Source organism: Coffea eugenioides, chromosome 11 (assembly GCF_003713205.1).
Source record: "Coffea eugenioides isolate CCC68of chromosome 11, Ceug_1.0, whole genome shotgun sequence".
Classification (NCBI taxonomy): Eukaryota; Viridiplantae; Streptophyta; class Magnoliopsida; order Gentianales; family Rubiaceae; genus Coffea; species Coffea eugenioides.
Window position 1 is genome coordinate 39,022,095 of NC_040045.1, and position 19,682 is coordinate 39,041,776.

Consider the following 19,682-nt stretch of genomic DNA (forward strand, 5'->3'; position numbering starts at 1 on the left):
GGTGACCTTCTCAAAACCAATATGAACACCCTCTAACGTCACCACAAGTCAAAAATATTCTTCAATTTGATAACCCTCCTCTTCCAAATCTATCAAAGCAAAGGACACAAGGCTCAAACTTCAAAAAAAACTAGGGATAATTTCATAAACCTCCCCTGAGGTTTTATGAAATATCACCTAGCTCCCTTGAGATTTTCAAAATCTCACTTAGCACCCCTTAAATTGACATTTTGGTAACCAAAAGTAATATTAAAAAATTCATGTTTGATGAGAGAGATTATCTTAGTGCCTTTAATACCCTTAGGCTATAAAAAAAATGAACATTTTACAAACCAAGGAAAAAAAGTACTAAATTGGAACCATCTTAAAAGTGAGGAGATGAAAATTGGTAAGATTTTATGTTACAGCCAATAGTCATTTCTACAGTAGGAAGAGATAGTAAAAGCAAATACTATTTTTTAAACCATTTCTACAAATAGAACCCTTCATAGCGTTGAAGGTAATTAGCATGTAAAATCATATATTTGAGTCAAAAAAACTTAGTAATAGATGAGATTTAACTTCAATATCATACAAAAAATTTACTCAAAATAGACAGACTTTTTTTATGGGTGTGAAATATGAAAATTTTATTATAGAAAAAGTCAGAATTTGAAAAAATATTTGGAGTTTCAATTAGTTTATTTCTCTTGCGCTCTGCATGAATAGGAATAAATAAATAAATAAAGTTGTGAAACACCAAAAAAGGGAAAAAATAAAAAGAACCTACAGCTATTCTTCTCCAAATGCATTGAATATTTCATTGATTAAATCCTATATTTCATTGACATTTGCAATTCAATTATACATATATATATGTATGTATGTATGTATGTTTGTTTGTTTGTATAGACATTGTTAAAGAAAAGTAGGAAATTTAGAGAAAGAAAAACAAGTTCAGAAAATTTAAATATGAGGGTATTATTGACAATTCATCACCTTTGATATTAGTATATGACCCTACTATCACTTCAAGGGTGCTAAGTGAGATTTTGAAAAGTTTAGGGGAGCTAGGTGATATTTCATGAAACCTCAAGGGAGGTTTCTGAAATTATCCCAAAAAACTAAACAGAAATAGCTACTAACTTACATCCTATGGGATCAAATAATAGTTTACCATATATTTTCTTCATTTTCATTGCTCAATTGATGTCTTTAATTCTGCACCAATCCTAGTATCATATATCAAGAGTCTTGTATGGAAACATATCATCTTATAAAAATAGGAAACATATGTTCTTTTTTTTTTTTTTCCAAGTAAACTTTCAATTTTGAACTTTACTGATCAGGCAATATATATATAGGAAGCATATGTTCCCTTATTCTCTATGCATCGATTTGATTGTTTCTTATATCGCTGGTAAGTGGTCATATTGTTTAATGAATCAGTTATGGTTGAACAACCAGTTTAGGTTTGCATGGCCCCATGCATGGAAGAAGAACCTGAGTTGGTATTGGGAAAAGTTCTTGTGATGATCGATCCAACCTTTTCTTTCCCCTGGCATCTGTTGTTGGAAACTCCTTTCGTCTTTTTCTTGAATCGAATTTCAAAAAAAAAAAAAAAAAAAAGCGGGCTGTTTTCCTCGTAGACAAAACACTAGGAAAGCTGAGAACAAAACAATGCCCACCCATACCTTGTATAATTATAATTATTATAATTACATGATGGATGAAAGAGCAGGCTGACAACGTACGTGTCCGATTTATTCGAATGAACATCTCCACGTAGCAGGCGCCGTATCAAGGCTGCATGGCGCGGCAAAGCCATGCATACGACAATTTATTAAAGTACTCGAGTTGTTGCATTTGATGACCCAACATTTGGCAAAATCTTACTTAGTTTGGATTCAATCAATCAATCGTCATTTAATGTTTGTTGCATTGGTCAAAACCGAATTGTGAAACATTTGATCCTGATGCCATGGCTGAGGAAACCCCCTCTATAACTAGTTATTAACTATATAGGGTTGCTAATTAATGAAGATGGAGGACCAAAAACTTAAATATAAGCTCGCTAGCTCTGTATTTTTTTGGATCAATCCCACCTGCCCTCCTTCATTAGCTAATCATTTTTAAGGTATGCATGCAAGAATAGTTCAAGTGGGATGTGATGGACATGTTCAAAGTTTGAATAGACCAGAGAACAAAATCAACAATTAAGAGAACTAATCAAAAGTGGAGGAGTCTTGGATTTTTGTACATCGAGTGAATTGGGTGTTGGATATTCTGTCAAGAATTGGGAGGCAGTGCCAAATGTAGGGGTGAGCATCGAATTCGAATTCGGTAATTCGGTAGGTTGAAATCGGTAATTTTCGGTAAATGGTTCTGGAAATATTCGACCTAATTCGCATTCGAATTAGACACTACCGAATTCGAATTCAACCCGAATTCAATTCGGTAAACAAAAAAATACCGAATTACCGAATTCCAGAAAACTGCAAGGGTCGCCAATATCTCTTCGTTCTCGTACTCACTCAGGCACACCACACAAATTTCAGCCTCTTCACGCTCAGCCTGTTTTACACCAGGTGTTGTATGATACCTTCTAGTCTTCAGATGTTGGGAGATGGTTTCTTCCAGCCAATCATCTCCAGGGCCATCCGATTCTTCAACATCAGCATTCGAATCTTCATACAGATCAAACACCGTAGGCTCCTGCCCATGACTCAGTTCAACCAATGCAGTCTCTTCTTCTGGCTCAATCCTAATCCGCATGAAGATATTTGAAAACTGGTAATCAGATTCTTGAAACCAGCCACCAGTATTATTAGTGTTGTTCTCCTCGTACTCCCCAGCCGGAGAAAGAAGTACGAGGTTTGCTGGTTGACTGATGTGGTGATGATTATCAAAGCCAGTTGCTGCTTGCACATAATTCCCTTGCATCAACATTGCAGTGTTGTATGGCAGAGGGCCAAGAGTGAAACAAGAGGCAGGTAGTATTGGATAATGGTGGCAAGGAGGATATTCCAGGCTGCTGAAACCATAAATGGGCAGCGGAGAATGAGGGTACATCGTAATCTGATTGGGAAAGTAAATATTTTACCGTTTTACAAAATTCAATTCGAATTCGGTAAATCCGAATTCAAAAACCCCAAAACCAAATTCGACCCTAATTCGATTCTTACTAATTCGATACCACCGATTTACCGACCGAATTACCGAATTACCGAATTCGAATTACCAAATTGAAATCGATTTCGATCGGTAATTCGGTAATTACCGTAATTGCTCACCCCTAGCCAAATGTGCTCATTAGACACCTAATTAGCATGTCTTATTTGCTCCTCTTAATTGCAAGGGGTGTGTGGTTAAGCAAAGCCAAATGGATCGTATCACTGCACAATCAACCTTAATTTGATTTCTTAACGAACAAAACACTTGTGTGTTTTAGTTTGACTTGTTTTCAAATCGAATCAATTAAGTAGAAAGGAAAGGGCTTGTTTTTCTTTGACACACAATTATAATAGTCTACACTTACGTGCGTGCATGGACCCAAGTGCTTGATGCAATAAATTAAATTCAGCCAATCTTTTGGTAGATTTTTCACCAAGTTTGAAATTAAAATTTCCTATTATTTCTTATTATAATAATTTAAAAAAAAGGCATGCCACTTTTTCTACCAAATTTGGGTTCCATTCCGGCTCTTTTATTCGGTTTAGTTTATTCGGTTGATTAACAAATGTCGAACAAAGACATCAAAATTCAAAAAAAACAAATGTCGAACAAGTTTTAGTACGCCAATGTGTTCCAGCCCTTACTTTCAGTCTCATCAAAAGCCCAAAACAGAGGCCCAAAATACAGAGACCCACATCACTTTATCAGACAAAAATACCCCTATACATTTTACCCAGTCACTGGAAGTCCCTGCCCACCTGATCTAATCCGTCTCGACTCTCGATCTAAACTTCCCCACTCCACCAGACCAGACCGCCGGGAAATCAGCCATCGGCAGGCCGCCGAGCACCGTTTTCAAAACCTACAATCAAGGTACATCTCCTCCTTTGTATTTTCACTTCCTTCCTTCTGAGTTTTCTAGTTTTTTTTTTCCTGAATTTTACTTTTGTAATTAAGGTCCTTTGTTGGTTTGAGCTCTCTCTCTCTCTCTCTAAAACCTTTGATGGTGTGCAATCTGTTAATCCAAACTCTGAATCTTCGATTCTGTGCTAATAGCTTATATATATTAGCCTAAGATTTCCAAATTTCGGATTTGGAGAAAATTTCCTCTTTTTTGTTTGTCTGGTCCTAAATTATGTCTTATCGTTTTATTGATTTTGTCTTTGCATGGTGCTGATGATCCATAAAGTGTAATTAATCCTCCTTTGATCACTTAGTGGTTCGGTTTGTAGTGTTATGTGCATTAGATATTTTACTTCAATTTTAAAGATTTAATGACGAATTAGTTCTTAATTAGTTGCAAATTATGCTATTGTATGAGTTGAAATGCTATTTGGTTAATTGCCTGAATGGGAAAACAGTGGAGCAAGAACTTAGATTGCACATGAATTATGGGCGGAATTAGGTTAGTGTAACATGGTTCTTTAGTCTCTAAATGTTACAGGGATTTACGAAACGCAGCCAGGTTGTTGCTCTCACCAATGCCTACTGTGCATCATTCTTGTGTTTTTGTTGTTTTTGCTTTTGAGTTTCTTGAAGTTTTTGGCTTTGATTTGATATGCTAAATGACTGAAGATAAGAGGCATATGCAGCAGCAGGTTTGGAGTTGTTTTAATTACGGAGGAGTTAGGTTCAACCTTCGACTAGTTGAAGCCAGAAAGGAAGAAGGTTCAAGGGTTGGGTGTATTTGGAAATGGCATTGCTGAATGTGTTGAAGGGCGAGCCACTGGTGACGAAGCTGGCAGCAGTGGCTAAGTATGCTGTTCTTCCAGGTGCTATGATTGCTGCGCTGATCTATTCACCTCCAGATTATTTGTGTAAGAAGCCTCAACCTGCTTCAGCTTCCAAGTAGACTTGGCGTGCTTCAGCTTCTCACCATGTAATTCCCATCGGGAACTTTGAGTGCTTAAATTAAATAAAAGCCTTTCCAGAGTTTACTGAAATGGTGCAGCAGTTTAGTAAGTGCTATGTAATGAGTAATTTTCACAGCTATGTTAGGCTCACCTTAAATTTCAGGATTTTTGGAATTGAATGTTTCTTTTCATTTGAAGATTGTTAAGCAGCTTCCAAAAGAAAAATGAATTGATGTTTCAGTTAATGAGTTTATAGCTGGCTTTGAGCTATTCAGATGGGGTGAATTACTCACCAACATTTTTAGTTGTGGATGCCAATGTTGGGATTGGGGATGTTGCTGGAACAGACAATTGTCTAGTTGATGAAGTAGCTGACTCTGTTGTGTCTAATTGCAATTTACTGCCACAGACTGATCTTTGAAACCTTTCTTGAATTCACTGTCATCTGGACTTTGGATTATAGTCCCTTGAAATCTGATTGCTGCTGTTTGGGCACCGTTTGCATCTTCTGGATTTTGATAAACTAGTTACCACCATACTGCTGGATATAGCAGGGTTACAAAAATAACTGTTGCAACATTCCTGAGTGTGCTAGTTGTCTATGAATGATGAGGTTCTCTTTACCTTTGTTGCTTGCTTGATGTTCAGGCTTTGTTTCTACGTTGTAAATGCGATGACATATGACTGGTAACATTGAGTGAGACGCAGCTTGTTTTCCATTTTAAAGGGCTGATTTGCCATTGCAAGTCCTTGTGCTTTGGAATTTCCAAACAGGTACTTGATCTTGTATAAATGTAAGAGGAACTGAACTCTTGCTATTAGAGCATAATGTATAAGTCACAATGATGCCAATAATATGTTTAGCTTGCATTCTTGCCGGTTTTTTCCCTATACATCCAAGGTGTGATTGGATACTGGGTTCCAATTCCATTGTTGTTGCCCCACTCTTTGTTAATGGTACTGCCTTAGCTTGCAAAGGACATCCTCCCTTTGCCGCTGCTTGCCCTTCTTTTAATTCTCCAACAAATGACGACATCATGCTATCTAACAAAAACCTTTGAATTCTCCAACAAAAACTTTCCACCATCTAAACCAAACAAATGACGACATCATGCTATGAGTTACGGCAAAGACTGAACCATCTTTTCTTTTTCTTTGTTTTTTTTGTGATTATTTTCAAGTGACGAAAGGCGGAACCATCAGCCAACTCAATGTGCCTTGAAGTTCCATTTTGTGCTACGTTGTATCCAAAACTTAGTGCCTTGCGCAGTTGGGCTGTTGGTATATCTTGCTACTTAATTGTAGCTTCCTTTGACGGGAAATCTTGTCGGCTCTTCTTTTCTGTAGATTAGACTAGAGTGTAGGTTATACAAGTATTATATCGTTGGGACAAAAAAAAATCCAAAACTTAGTGGCATACTCTTAGAAAACGCTTTGAGGCGTGCGACTCTAAGCATAAAGTTTATAAATCATGCTTGAGAATTCACGAGTTTAGCTACTGAGAAATTCAAATGCAACAATAGTTAGAAACTCGTGAATTTTTATTCCTTGTCGTAGTTTGCTTTTGCCTAGATTTTTTGATGCTTCTCCCATCCATCTTTTGAGTTAAAAAGAAAAGAGTCCTCTGATTTAATAAAATCTGGTAGAATGAAACTAGAGTAAACCATTAAGCAACCATCATGTCTATTGACATAAAAAGGTCAAGCATAGATTTCTAGTGTAAAATGCAACTTTTGGTCAATCAATGAATGTGGCAAGTCATTAGAAAATAATGAGGGGCGTTATGGTCCTTCAAGAGGAAAATGTGGAGGGGACTGCAATTAACAAAATTAAATAAATGTCATTGGCAGTCTAAAATTAAATTAAATTTAATCTTACTTTTATATAGTTTCCAAATAAAGAAGTTCTTACTTTTATTGTTTGGAATCCAAGTTTTTTGCCAAGTTTGTTTGCTACAAGTTTTTAAAAAACTTTAGCTACAGTAACCTCAAAAAAATTCTTAAAGTTTTTAAACTATACACTTCAAAATATTCAAAAATCTCTACACATTTCAAAAAATTTTTAAAAAACTTCTACAGTAAGTTACAGTAAAGTTTTAGACAAACTCCCAAAAAACTTACCTTCCAAACAGGGCTGAAATTCCAAATAAAGAGCAAGAACTTCAATGTTTAATTTTTTTGGTCGAAAATAGAGGGCAAAGGGTATTACGTAGCTATTAAAATGGGATTATTTACTAAATTTTATTTGCTTGTACTATTAACATGTTTTTTAATCATCTTTTTATCTCACGTACATCACATTAAAAAAGTGCTATAGTATTTTTTTTTTCAAAAAATTATCCAAATAATTTACTACCCAAACACACTCTATAACACAATACAAGAACTATAGGAACACTGTGAGGACCCGCAAATTTCTTATATTTTTTCTCAAAAAAATGCCTTTTATTTGAAAATTATTATTTATTAAAGCCCCACTACCCAATTATTTCATACTAAGTGTAAATAATCCTAGAAAGTAGGGTTTCACGCTTCGGTTTCAAGTTTGGAGCAAAATTAGGGTTTTCGCGATTTTTTGCCGGATGAATTTTCGGTACAGAGTAAGGATTAATTTTGGAGATTAAAAGTGACTTTTAAGTGAAAAATAATATGTGACTAGTAGCAATGATATAAGGTTAGTGAATGGGAAGTAAAAACCCTAGTACGTGAGTTTTTGAGAAAAACGGCGCGAACCGGCGGGTCCCGCGCACTACCGATTGAACGCATCACTTGACCACCATTTTTCTTACCAAACAAGCTTATTGACTTTTGAGCCAAATATCTTCTTACTTGGCAGCTGGTTTGACCAAATCCTAAAGCTATAAATGCAAGGAAAAGAAAGAGAAAAATGAAAGGTGGTGGTGGCGACACTTGGCTTCTTGACCAAAGACAAGGACTTTCTATTTAACCCCAATTTTTGCATCTTCTATCCCTTATTGCTGCTGCTTGGCCGAGAGAGAGAAGGGAAGAAACACCAAGGAAAATCTCTCCATTTCTTTTTGAATCAAGCTACTAAATGAGAAAACAAAAGAAAGAAACCGATTAAACTCACCTTTGAGTGATTAGTTAGTGATTGTTGGTGAGATTTTGGAAAGGGAAAGCTAAGGCTACACTTGGTGAACTCTAATCAAGGTAAGAAAGATGATCTCTCTAATTTTTACTTTCAATCTTGTTTAAATTAAGCTTAGTAACTCAATTTGTGGTGGAATCATGGATGTTATCATGTTTTGGAGGTTTTCCCCTTTTTGATATGATGAACTAGGATTTGAGACTTTCTGCTAATTTGATGTATGATGCATATATGTTGTAATTAAGGTTGTATAAGGGGTTTTGGTAGTGATTGAAGTAAGAAATTGAGGAAGGTTGCATTAAAAATTGAAAATTCCAGATTTCTGGAAAATTCTGCTTCCATTCTGTCCGGTTTTGTAACCTCATGTTAGAGGCCGAATTGGCCTTAGGTCAAAGAATGAAAGTTGTATAGAATGGTATTTTATAGGTGCATACAAAATTTCAACTCAATCGGAGCAACGTAGGTCGTGAAAAGTCCAAAATACCCTTACTGTTTTAAGTTTTTCCCCAGCAGTCCGTTTGGTCAGTTTGTCCAGTTTATCATATTTTTTCACTAGGATCCATACTGATTTAGCTTTTTGGAAAAACATGAAAGTTGTAGTATTCTGACTTAGCTTTTAAACGCCTCTAAGAACACCTGAATCAGACTTTTGTAACCTGAGATATGACCATTACAGTACAATGCGGTTAGATAGCCGACAAGTTGGATTTTGGTTCTGTAATTTGAGGATTTGACTAAGTTGCATTAGAAACTGGACTAAATGACCTTCATGAACATTGTAGCCCTGTGTCTTAGCATCGAAACGGAATAGGTTGCGCCTCAATCCGATAAGCGTAGCCTCGGATGTGTTATTTCCGCATCCACACGTCAAATCTGTCTTTTACTAGATTGTATTTCTGCACTTGTTATTATTGTGATTCTTATTCTTATGATGTTGTGAGCCTATGGAACGGCTTTTGACTTGAATTATGATATGTGTGACTTTGGGTTGTGGCTAAGGAAAAATAATGAAGCCTAAATGGCTGAAAAATTAGGTAAACACAAAGGGCATACTGCCCGAATTTACGCTCGAGGACTATAAAACTATATTTGCAACTTGAGTAAAGGTTAAGTGATTATCACTTGAACTAGCGAGAACCTTTGCTACTTTGTTTTTCGAGGGTTATACATTAGGACTTGGCCGAACTTGTACCCTTGAGGAAAAGACATAATGACCAATGTAAACTTGAATTTCCTTGTACTTTCAACTCAAGTGTTATTTCCAAGCATCTATACTATAAAACCTTACGATTTGAAAAGCGAGCAAGTGTTTCACGAGTGTTTTTCAAATGAATTTCAATTGGTCGATTCTTAATGAACGGGACGTTTAAGTTTCGAATCCTACTCGTGTTTCAAAGTTCTCAAACTGAATTTTTATCGCAGATCTGGACTCCAAGCCTGGAGTATAATTGAACGTGAATACTTGAAACACTATATTTTGGTGAGTGCTTCCAAATATCCGATTGTACTTGATACATGTATTCCTTACTTGACTTGTATGATTACATGAAAATGAATGATAGGGCAAGGATTTACTTTACCGTACTTGCCCTAATATGACTTGTTCTTGTTATTAATTACACTTGACTTGCTCTACATGTACTTGAGATATGTGTTGCCTGGAATTCCAGAAACCCTGTGGCTAGTTAATCGAGTCGAGCCGGCAAGGGTCTGGTCGATTAGATAACAAACCCTGGGTCACTTGTAATGTCAAGTGGAGTGTTATCTTCTCGACTAAACGGTATACTCGAGTATTACCACTCATGTTTCGTGTGGCGTGCGGGCCCGGGAAAGGGCGTTGATCGGTGGACGGAGATTGGCGTATAGTGGAGTTTTATTTTGGACTTGTTATAACTTGAAAGTTGGCGGAGTGTCAACTACCACTTGACCAAGCTGGAATGGAGTCGTGATATGGGTTACTGTATCCTTACATGTGAAAGTGAACCTGATATTACTTGGCTATCTGAAGTACTATTTTCCTGATTGGACTTGTTTGCTCGCTATTTCACTATTACTTTGTTATCACTTGATTTGTTGACCAATTTGATATTTGGGAACTTCACTGAGCTTTGGCTCACCCCGTTAGTTTTGTTTTCCTTACAGGGGTACGAGCGAAGCGTGAGACTTGAAATGACTAGTGTAGCCTTTTGTTTTTGAACTTGGACTTTTGGGACTGTACTCGCGCTATTCTTCGAATGAAACATTTTGTACTTGGATTGTATACGTTTTGCACTAGTTTGAGTATCGAGACTTTGTACCCTGATTCCTATCATTGTATGTTATAAGCTTGAATTGGGAATGTTATTTATGATTCATGGTGGATGTGTATGTACGTGATTCGCGTGAGCTAGTGAGTGAGTCCTGGCGAGAGTTGGGCAGACGGTCCGCCAAACCCTTTGGTACGCCTTAGGGGGAGGTGGGGTCGTCACAAACACATCTTTTCCTTCATGGATACAGTCGTAGATAGTGGCCTTGTTCTCGATTGCTTTAGATTTTACAAAATTTGATTATAGAAATTGATTTTAAAGAATAATCACAATCGACAAAAATTGTTTTTTGGATGGTTATAAATTTTAACTTTTTTTATCATTAAAAAATCTATAATCAAAATACAAAAACAATCGAGAGAGCGTCACAAAAATGGATTATTCAAAATTAAAATTTATAATCAATTAAAATAATCAATCGATAACAAGCTGATTATTGATGAAAAGACAAAAAAAAAAACTAACCAATTAAACGCGAAAGAAGTACTTAAAAACATAAAGAAATAAAAATCAACTAAACAAATGTTTATCAAGATCTTTTTTAAACGATTAAGCTAGTGAAAAAGACAAAAGGCTCCGTTCATTTTATTTCTATTTTCTTTCAAAACACAACTATTAATGATTTAGGTATAGTGTAATAACTAATTATTGATGTTACAAAGTAAGAAGATAAATTTTTCAAAAAGGTAACAATTTATGGTAAAAAAAAAATGAATAGAATGCAGCATAGTTAACACTAAACACTAGCAACCAGGAATTTTAGTGCGTGTAGGAGATTTATAACCTTTTTGTATTAAAGTCTATCATCTGTTTTTTAAAAAATTATCTCAAATAATTTACTATTACTATAACACACTCCTTGTTTTACTCATAAAATTCAAAACATAAAAATGTTGAAAAAAAAAAAGATTTTTGCTTTTTGGGTCAGACATTGACTTTTCACCGATTCCGAAGGGATAAGAGATCTGTCGTCTTCCTCTGCCGCATCCGACCCCCATCTCTTCCTTTGCTTCCTACCTATAGCTACTTCTCAACCACAGGCCTGAAAATTTAAATAAAAACCTCTTAATCAAGTCGAATATTCCAAATAATTGTCCTTTTATTATTCTCCTCGCTTAAGCAGTGCTAGTTTTATAATACCCAGAATTAATTTTTCCCACCAGAGCTGAAAATCCATTTCTTTCAACTACCAAAGATTTTCCCTCTTCGCTCTGCATCGAAAAAGGTATTTTTTTTTTCCTTGCTTTCAAATGCTTCTTAGCTGATTATTGTCCAGAATAATGAGTGGGTTTTTTGTGTTTTGCGGTCTTTTTGGTTAAAATGTCAAATTGATGTGCCAAGTGGCAAATATATGTGATACACTTGGGATCTGGTTTCTAGATGAGGTTCTATTTTCTGGGTTGGACTTCATTTGCGGAGATTTTTGCTGTTTCCGGAGAATTTTGGATTGCTTTGGTAGAAAATTGGTGGCTTTATATTTCTATTGTTTTTATGGCTGTATGTCAGAACTATTTTTCTCTGATGATTTAATGAATGCGATGCTTTTTTTCTGGATTTATTTGGTTGGATAAAATGGAAAAAAAAATATAATTGTAACCATTTAAGTGTTTTGGTATACTGTGGAAATAAGAGGGACACATTATTTTTGTTATGTAAGTAAAAAGGAAACAATTATTTTTTAGCCGAAATAATTACTATACTTAATAATTGTTTGGTAAGAAGATCTAGGAAAAGATTTCATGGAAGTGTGGGACAGTTTGATATGTTAATTATTGGATAGAGTTTAGTAGAAAGCATTAATCTGGTTACATGCATTGAAGCCATATATTCAGATCTCGGCATAGGATTAGAAAGTGAAGTTGCTTGTAGTATTCTATTGTGAATTTGAGGTTTTGGTTATTCCAGTGATTTCAAAACAATGAAATATAAGAGCTGCTTGCTTCATTGTTTTATTTTAGTTATGAGGTTTGGAAAGTTTTGAAAACCTGTTGAAAAGATTTGTAAAATGGGTTTTGGATGAGTAGTTCTTACTTTAGTACGTTAATTTTTGGTTTTTGGAGAGTGATTTATAGTCAAACTTGAAGTAGCTAAATGCATGTCTACCATTTTTCTGATTGGGATTGGATGCTCTTGAGCAAAAAAATATGTGCACATCTAAACCATGCTGGCAGCTTGAGGAAAGCTTGTTTTCTATCTGAGAAAAGTAGCAAGTGTAGCCTATGTTCCTGCCATGACATAGAGTGAAGCTTTTGGGAATATTAAAGTGGAAGTTTTTATCTAGTTGGGAAGGTCAGAGGAAGTGGTTAATGCATATCCTCCCCTCCTTAGCACACTAACTTCCTGGACAAAGGATATTTCAAGTGTGCTTACTGTGAAGCCATCCATGTGAAAGCTGATACGAGAAAAAGAAGTCTCTGGTGGAATAAGTTTTTACTTGTTATATTGCTGACCTCAATGGAAATTAGTGTTGAGCAGTTTATTCTCTTGGTGAAGTGGCTTGCAGGAGGTAGTGTGCTAGACGAGGGAAAGGGTGTGTTTCTCTTTCATAGAATACCTTCTTTCTTCCCATGGTTTCGTGGCACTGTCTGAAGAGATCAATTGCATCAAAGTATACTGCTTTGCCAAGAACACGTGCTTGCTGTAGGGTACATACTGAAGTGTTGGTTAATTCTTGTGGCTTTTGCAAGCATTTTGACTTCCAATTGTTCTGATTCAGTGCAGAGCTTGTAGAAAGAGTATAATTTGAACCAGGTTCCAGTTTTACGTTAAGCATGAAGTACTTGGAATATACTCCTCTTGACCGGTATGTGTAGAAGTGTTTTCTTCATAGGAAACAACACTTTGTACTTGCAAATTTTGAATTGCTTAGTTATGATTAGGGCTGCAAACGAATCGAGCCGCTCGAGTCAAGCTCGATTAATATCGAGCACGAGTCGAGCTCGAGCCGGCTCGAGTCAAACTCGAGTTCAGAATATTAAGCTCGTTAGCTCGCGAGCCTTGAGTATATATATATATTTTTATTTTTATTTTTATTTAATAATAAAAATACGTATATTATATATATATTTTTTATTTTTTATTTTTTATTTTCATAGTAAAATTGCGTATATATCCTTAATATTTTATTATTTATTAAAAAAAATTATTTTATTTATTTTTTTAAAAATAAAATAATTATTTTTTATTTTTTTCGAGCTCGAGCTCGAGCTTGGCTCGACTTGATTCAAGTCGAGCTCGAGCTTGAAAATTGCCGGCTCATCGAGCTCGAGCTTGGTAAAATTCAGTCGAGGCTCGGCTCGGCTCGATTAGCTCAAAACTCGGCTCGGCTCGGCTCGTTTGCAGCCCTAGTTATGATGATTTTGTTGGTCTATGTAATTTTCTATCTTTAATGACTGCCGTGGACTGATTAACTATATTCTTTCAGTTTGAATGACTTCCTGAGTCAGGTGAATCTTGGAGAGCGCACAATCAAAGGGTGCCTTGAAGCTTACTCTTGTGAGTATAATTTGCATTTTGATGTTCGCAATGTTGCTGCCTAGAAATATTTTGGGGTAACTGAGTTTTTTGCCTATTTTCTGTCTAGGTAAACATACAGGAACAGATAAGAAGCTGTCGCTCAGCTTAGAGAATGAGGTGATTCCATTTGCTTTGAGCTTATTCTGTATACAGATAATTTACAATTTATGATTATCAGGGTACGAACATTGAATGCACACAAATTTCTCTCAAATTCTTCCTGCACATGGTCTCTGGATTGTGTGATATCTTGAAGAAAGGCCGAACTGTTTATTTTAGTTGTTATTGTGGTGTCTTGAAAGTTGAAACAGTTATCCTCCTCTTCCCTTTTTGTTTTTGGGATTTTGAAAATGATGACTAGCAGTATTCTTGATGACACAGAGAGATGATAAAAGGAAGTGTTAAAAAAAAAGAGAGAGAGAGAGACAGAGAGATGTGTCCCTTTTTTTTGTTTTTTAAATCATGTCTTGCCGGTCTTTTAAACATGAAAATCTTTCCTATTATCTTTCTTCTTTTTCATGAAAGGAGTGCCTAAATTGAGGAATCTAAAGTCGATTATTTAAATAATTATGCTCACGATAGCTTGCTTTGAGCCTATGTCTGTTGTGTTCTTGCAGCCATGTCTTTATATTTTGATGCTCAGTGGCTGTGTTATTGAGTTGTTTACTAATGGATTGCCAATCTTCCTGCTACTATAGCCACTCAATTTGTTGTATCCTATCTGAGAATTCGTTAGATCCTTTTAATCGATAGTTATGAATTAAACCAGATTCTTGATTACCTTGGGAAATCATCTGACACCGACTCTTCCTCACCAGTCGAATATCTGTATACATCCAGGTACCCAGTTACGTGTATCTTATCCAATTATGCTTCTATGGTATATATTTTCTTACTGATCTCAAAACCTTTTTCACCAGCCGAAAGACGCTGATTTATTTGCTTCTTACACTCTATCACATGTATCCAGATTATGACTTCAGGTAACTCTGTATCTTATGTTTGTCATTTTGTTTCCTTTACATGAAGCTGAAAAGGAGGGTTATGGGCAGTGCCATTGTCAGCTTTCTTGGCGACATGGCATCCCACTATATAATCCTCTCTTAACAGCCTTGGGAGTGTTGTCAGAAGGTTTGACGGACAGTTCAGATAACTGTTGCTCTTAGCCGAGTTGAGAGTTCAAGTCTCTCCATTTCCCAAAATAAACCACTTAGTCTGTCATCCTTTGTGTAGCTACTGACTTCTGCTAATTGACATTGCTCATTGATTTTTGGTGTAACTGTGCTACAATTTCCCAACACATTGGTTTACCAGTGCAGTGCAAGCTCACCAATTTTTCACTGAAGAGAGCTGGGATGGCTTTAAGCAAATTTTGGACACCTACATGTTTGAAGCATCAAAGGTATACAGTCATATCAGTTTAAGTATGGCTCAAGAATCAATTTTTAATAGCTTTATACCAAATGGTGCTAGTTGATGCCTAATGTTTGTTGTTAAGAGGTAGAACATCTTGGTTATATTTTATAGCAGAAGGTCTGAAGTTTGAACCATATTCAGTTAATTCAAATTCAGCAACTCTTATTTGCAAAATCTTCGAAGTTTGGTTAATCTTGAGTTTTCAGGGATTTTTTCTTGTGTTGGTATTATGAAAGTGTCTAATGCTGAATGGCTACAGTATAAGGTGCTTGAGAATCACGACTTTTTCATTAGAATGTGATGCGGGTCCTAGTGGCGCATAATTATCATGATAGTCCGAGGAAGTCTTGCCGGCTTTTCAATTTGTTGATTAATTAATTTATTGAAGTCTTTAATTGGGGTTTCATCTACCTCTCTTTGTAGGAATGGCTTGACACAAATGAGTGCCCCCTCTTGGAGACCTTATACAAGACTTTGGATGAGGTGCGAATTTTATCAAAACTATGAAAGGAATGAAAAAAGAGAAGACAGAGGAAAAGGATTAAAAAGATATTATTGTCATACTACTGTGGTGCAGGTTGTGAAGCTAGCAGAATGCGAAATTTATAGTTACAATCCTGAGGCTGACGCAGATCCCTTCCTCGAGAGAGGAGCCATGTAATCTTTGATGTTGAGATTGGTGTTAATTTTTTTTTTCCTGTCCTTGCTTCAGGACATGATGACAGGATATATTTCTTTTTTGTTGACAGATGGTCATACCATTTCTTCTTCTACAACAGGAAGCTGAAGCGAGTAGTGAGCTTCCGTTTCAGCTGTTTAAGGTAATTTAATTCTTTTGGCACACATCAGTTTTATTGGATTTACTGTCAATGGGCCATGGTTAATCTTGGTTTGCTTTGCTGTCATAGTAATTTTGCCAGTGAAGGTTTTCGAGTAGATGAGCTAATTTTCGAGGAAGATGGAGAAATATTCGATGGCATGGACATCTGAGTGTGGAGTATGAAATTTTCATATGTTGATATCTGTAGACATGTTGTATCAACCCCTTGTGCAAATCTAGCTGTAGGGTCTGAAGTCTTTCAATGTAAATGAGAGCAGCCATTCTGTAGTTAGGATTGTTACAAGGTTAGTGTGGTTCCCAGCCTTGGTTGTACTCCACCGTTTTAATTATGCGGACAGTTGCAGTTTGGTTCTGGTATGTGTTTTCAATTTTCTGGTGTCAGGATTCTAAACATCAGAAATTTCCCAAATCCATGAAACTGTTGCGTCTTGTGGAGAGTGTGATTTCTGCTGTGAAGAGCTTCAACTAGATCACTAGATTTTCTATCCACCTGGTATGTAAGAAGAAAGTGGAGTTATTGTAGCAATTCCAATGGTTGCCAAGTGGCTCCCTTTCATTTTGACACATGGCGCAGTCTTTTTTTTTTTTCTTTCTTTTGCTTCTTTTTTTTCACCTTATTTTCTTTCTCCTTTTTGGCTAAAGACAACTAAATGAACTCCCATCTACAGTGCAAATTCTTTATTTAGTTTTCATTCAATAGTGCTCTTCTTTTCTTTCCTTCATTCTAATTGTTTACTCCGTTTTTTTTTTTTTGTTCTATTGGATTAGTTGATGCATTTTGCTTCAATTTTATCCATAATTAACTAAATGAATGGTTTCGTTGTAGGAGATCAAGAATGGGTTTGATATTTCCCTTTTTTCTTAGTTTAATAATCATGATTCATGATCTTCTACTTTTACTGTCTCTGTTTGTATATACTATTTATTATTTTTTGTCATTTATTTGTGTCCTGATTAGAAACCTTTGCTTATTCCCTTTCTTACCACTTCCTCCTTTATTTGACTTTCTTTTGCCCCCTAAAAAAGGCAAGTTGAAGTTTGTATGTGATGCTATAAATACTTTTTCTGTTAAATCTAAAGAAACGTGTTTTTTCAATTTTTATTTATTCTGAAATAACTTTTTGGCCTTTTTATTTTTGGAAAAAAATTCCCTATGGCTAACAAGAAGACGGGTAGAGCTGGCAAAAAAGCCCAAAACCCAACAACCCGCCCAACCCGCCCATTAATTTTAAGGGATGGGTTGGGTCAATTGGGTTATGGGTTTTATTGGGTTGGGTAAGAACAACCCAACTTATTCATTGGGCGGGTTGGGTTTTTTATTTGGGTACCCAATACCCAACTTGTTTAAAAGTAATTCGAAATAATAAATACAAAATTTAATACACATATGCCCAACTATTTGCATTTGGACATGTGTTAATAATTCATTAATTAATTTGTATTCAAAATTCTCATATATATATATATATATAATTTTTTTTTTCAATCATGTTTTTAAATTTTTATTTAAAATAAAAAAGAAATTTAAAATAAAAACTCATGCTTATTTTACTTTTATAACAATAGTTAAACTTGCTCAACTTTTATAATCAACAAAGTAGTACAAGCCCGTGGCTAAAATGCCACAAAAGTAAGGTTGTTATCACATCAAGTCAAACCTGAATTATGTATTATTTGAGTTCTATTCGAGTAAAAATATTTGGATTTGAGTTTTAACTCAAACTCTTCGAGTTTTTAATAATTAATCTTGAACTCGAGTTATCATATTCAAGTTTGAGTTCGAACTCGACCAAATAGAATTTATATAAAAGTTTCCAATAACAAACTGAAAGGAAGAAAGAAAACGCAAACGCAAGGTGTCTTAATTACAAAATTCACTATAGTTATACTATGGGTTGTTGAAGCTTCTCTTGTTTATGAAAAATGAAAACACATAGGCTCCATATGGATTAGGCATTTTTGAAAGTGTTTTTGAAATAAAAAAAAACTACAAGAAGTCCTACAACAAAATAACATGTTGAAATTATAAATGAGAGGCAACTTCTAGGATTGACTTTTTGTGTGGCTGGATGGGCATAATGAAAGCACATACACATTTTATTTCCAATTTGGATATTAAAGAAAAATAAGACCTTGTTTGGATTGCTATTTTTAGGAGTTTTTGTAAATATATATATATATATATACTGTAACAATTTGGTGTATGTGAGGTAAAAAGGTAATTGAAAATGTGTTCACGGAAAATATAAAAATTTTCCATCAAAAAATCACATTCTACAAGTTCTTTGAATTGTGGTTGTAATGTAAATTCAGAATGAAGAAATCAAAATTAGAAACATGTAATTAAGATCAAACAACTTAACCCTATGCCTAGTAGAGAAAATAATAGTTGGTTATGGGACCAAATTTTCAGCACGTAATCAACTTTATTTAGTTGATCCATCTATATATTTTTCTTAAACTGCTTTTAGTAAATAGCCTACACTTCCCTTGCCATCTATATTCTTGTAACACTTTATTTACTAAATCACATGTTTATGTGGAATTGGAAGTTTGGATCCTAGTATGAATACAAAAATGTTTCGTTTTCTTTTAAAATATGGCCATGAATTAAAATCTTCTTTGTTTCGTTGACGTTGCTTGGAATTCATGGTGGTGGCTAATTCAAATGCAAGTGCTAATCTACCAAGTGATTCTTTGCTTAACAGAATTCTGATATAACATGTTAGAAGAATGAAAAGAATTAGAGAAGTTAAGTTTTGAAAACTTTGTTGATTATAGAAGAAAGAGAGGGGGGGGGGGAGGGGAACTAATTCCATCGAACTTCAATTAGTAGTATTAAAAAAGTACAAAGTAAACAATTTTTTTAGCTAATCTATTTAAATGTATAATTTATTATCTAAAATTCACAATACAAGCAATATAAAATATTATTCTATTTATGATGTGTTTCCAAGGAACTTAAGAAGTGAGTGTGTGTTTGTGTGTGTGAAAATACATTTATATATGTGAAAATGTGTTTATATATGTGAAAAAAATCTTTTTTGTGTGTTAAAATGTATGTGAAAAAGTTTATGTATTAAAATGTATGAATTAATTTGTTGGGTCATAGTTGGGTCATGGGTTTGAGATAACCCAATATGACCCAACCCAAAATCAACCCAATCTAAAGTTGGGCGGGTTGGGTATAGCCCAATTAAGTGAAGACCCAATATTAATCCGCCCAAAACCCGCCCAACCCGCCCAATTGCCAGGTATAAAGACGGGTAGTGATTACATGAAAAATCTTTAGGCTGAAATGAAAGAATTGTAGCTACTTCCCTCTCATAAAATAATAAACTCCATTATACATATTCATTTTAATTTTTAATTTTTATTTATTAAAATTGTTATTTGGTAATAGGGTGATAGTGTTAGAGTGGAGGAGAAAGAATATGACAAATGAAGGTCCAAGTTAAACGATGATTAGGAAGGAAATGTTGAGGTCTG

The 19,682-nt window shown here is 35.1% G+C and overlaps 1 protein-coding gene and 1 long non-coding RNA gene across 4 annotated transcripts; both read left to right on the forward strand.

Annotated features, from left to right (window-relative positions):
* Nucleotides 1–3,901: 3,901 nt before the first annotated feature.
* LOC113752998 lies at nt 3,902–5,310 on the forward strand. The gene is made up of 2 exons (XR_003464948.1): nt 3,902–4,026; nt 4,746–5,310. It is a non-coding gene; the product is annotated as an uncharacterized LOC113752998 (long non-coding RNA).
* A 6,111-nt stretch (nt 5,311–11,421) lies between these two features.
* LOC113753270 (repressor of RNA polymerase III transcription MAF1 homolog) lies at nt 11,422–16,755 on the forward strand. Of its 3 annotated transcripts, XM_027297378.1 has the most exons (12): nt 11,422–11,645; nt 12,924–13,060; nt 13,137–13,223; nt 13,845–13,915; nt 14,004–14,053; nt 14,706–14,776; nt 14,857–14,919; nt 15,251–15,338; nt 15,776–15,835; nt 15,930–16,009; nt 16,102–16,173; nt 16,261–16,755. In XM_027297378.1, the coding sequence occupies exons 3-12, from the start codon at nt 13,192–13,194 to the stop codon at nt 16,340–16,342; spliced, it is 669 nt and encodes a 222-aa protein (XP_027153179.1). In that variant the 5' UTR covers nt 11,422–11,645; nt 12,924–13,060; nt 13,137–13,191; the 3' UTR covers nt 16,343–16,755. The 3 variants fall into 3 exon arrangements, with proteins under 3 accessions (XP_027153179.1, XP_027153177.1, XP_027153178.1); XM_027297376.1 differs by lacking the exon at nt 12,924–13,060; XM_027297377.1 differs by lacking the exon at nt 12,924–13,060 and having other exon boundaries at nt 13,142–13,223.
* Nucleotides 16,756–19,682: the final 2,927 nt, after the last annotated feature.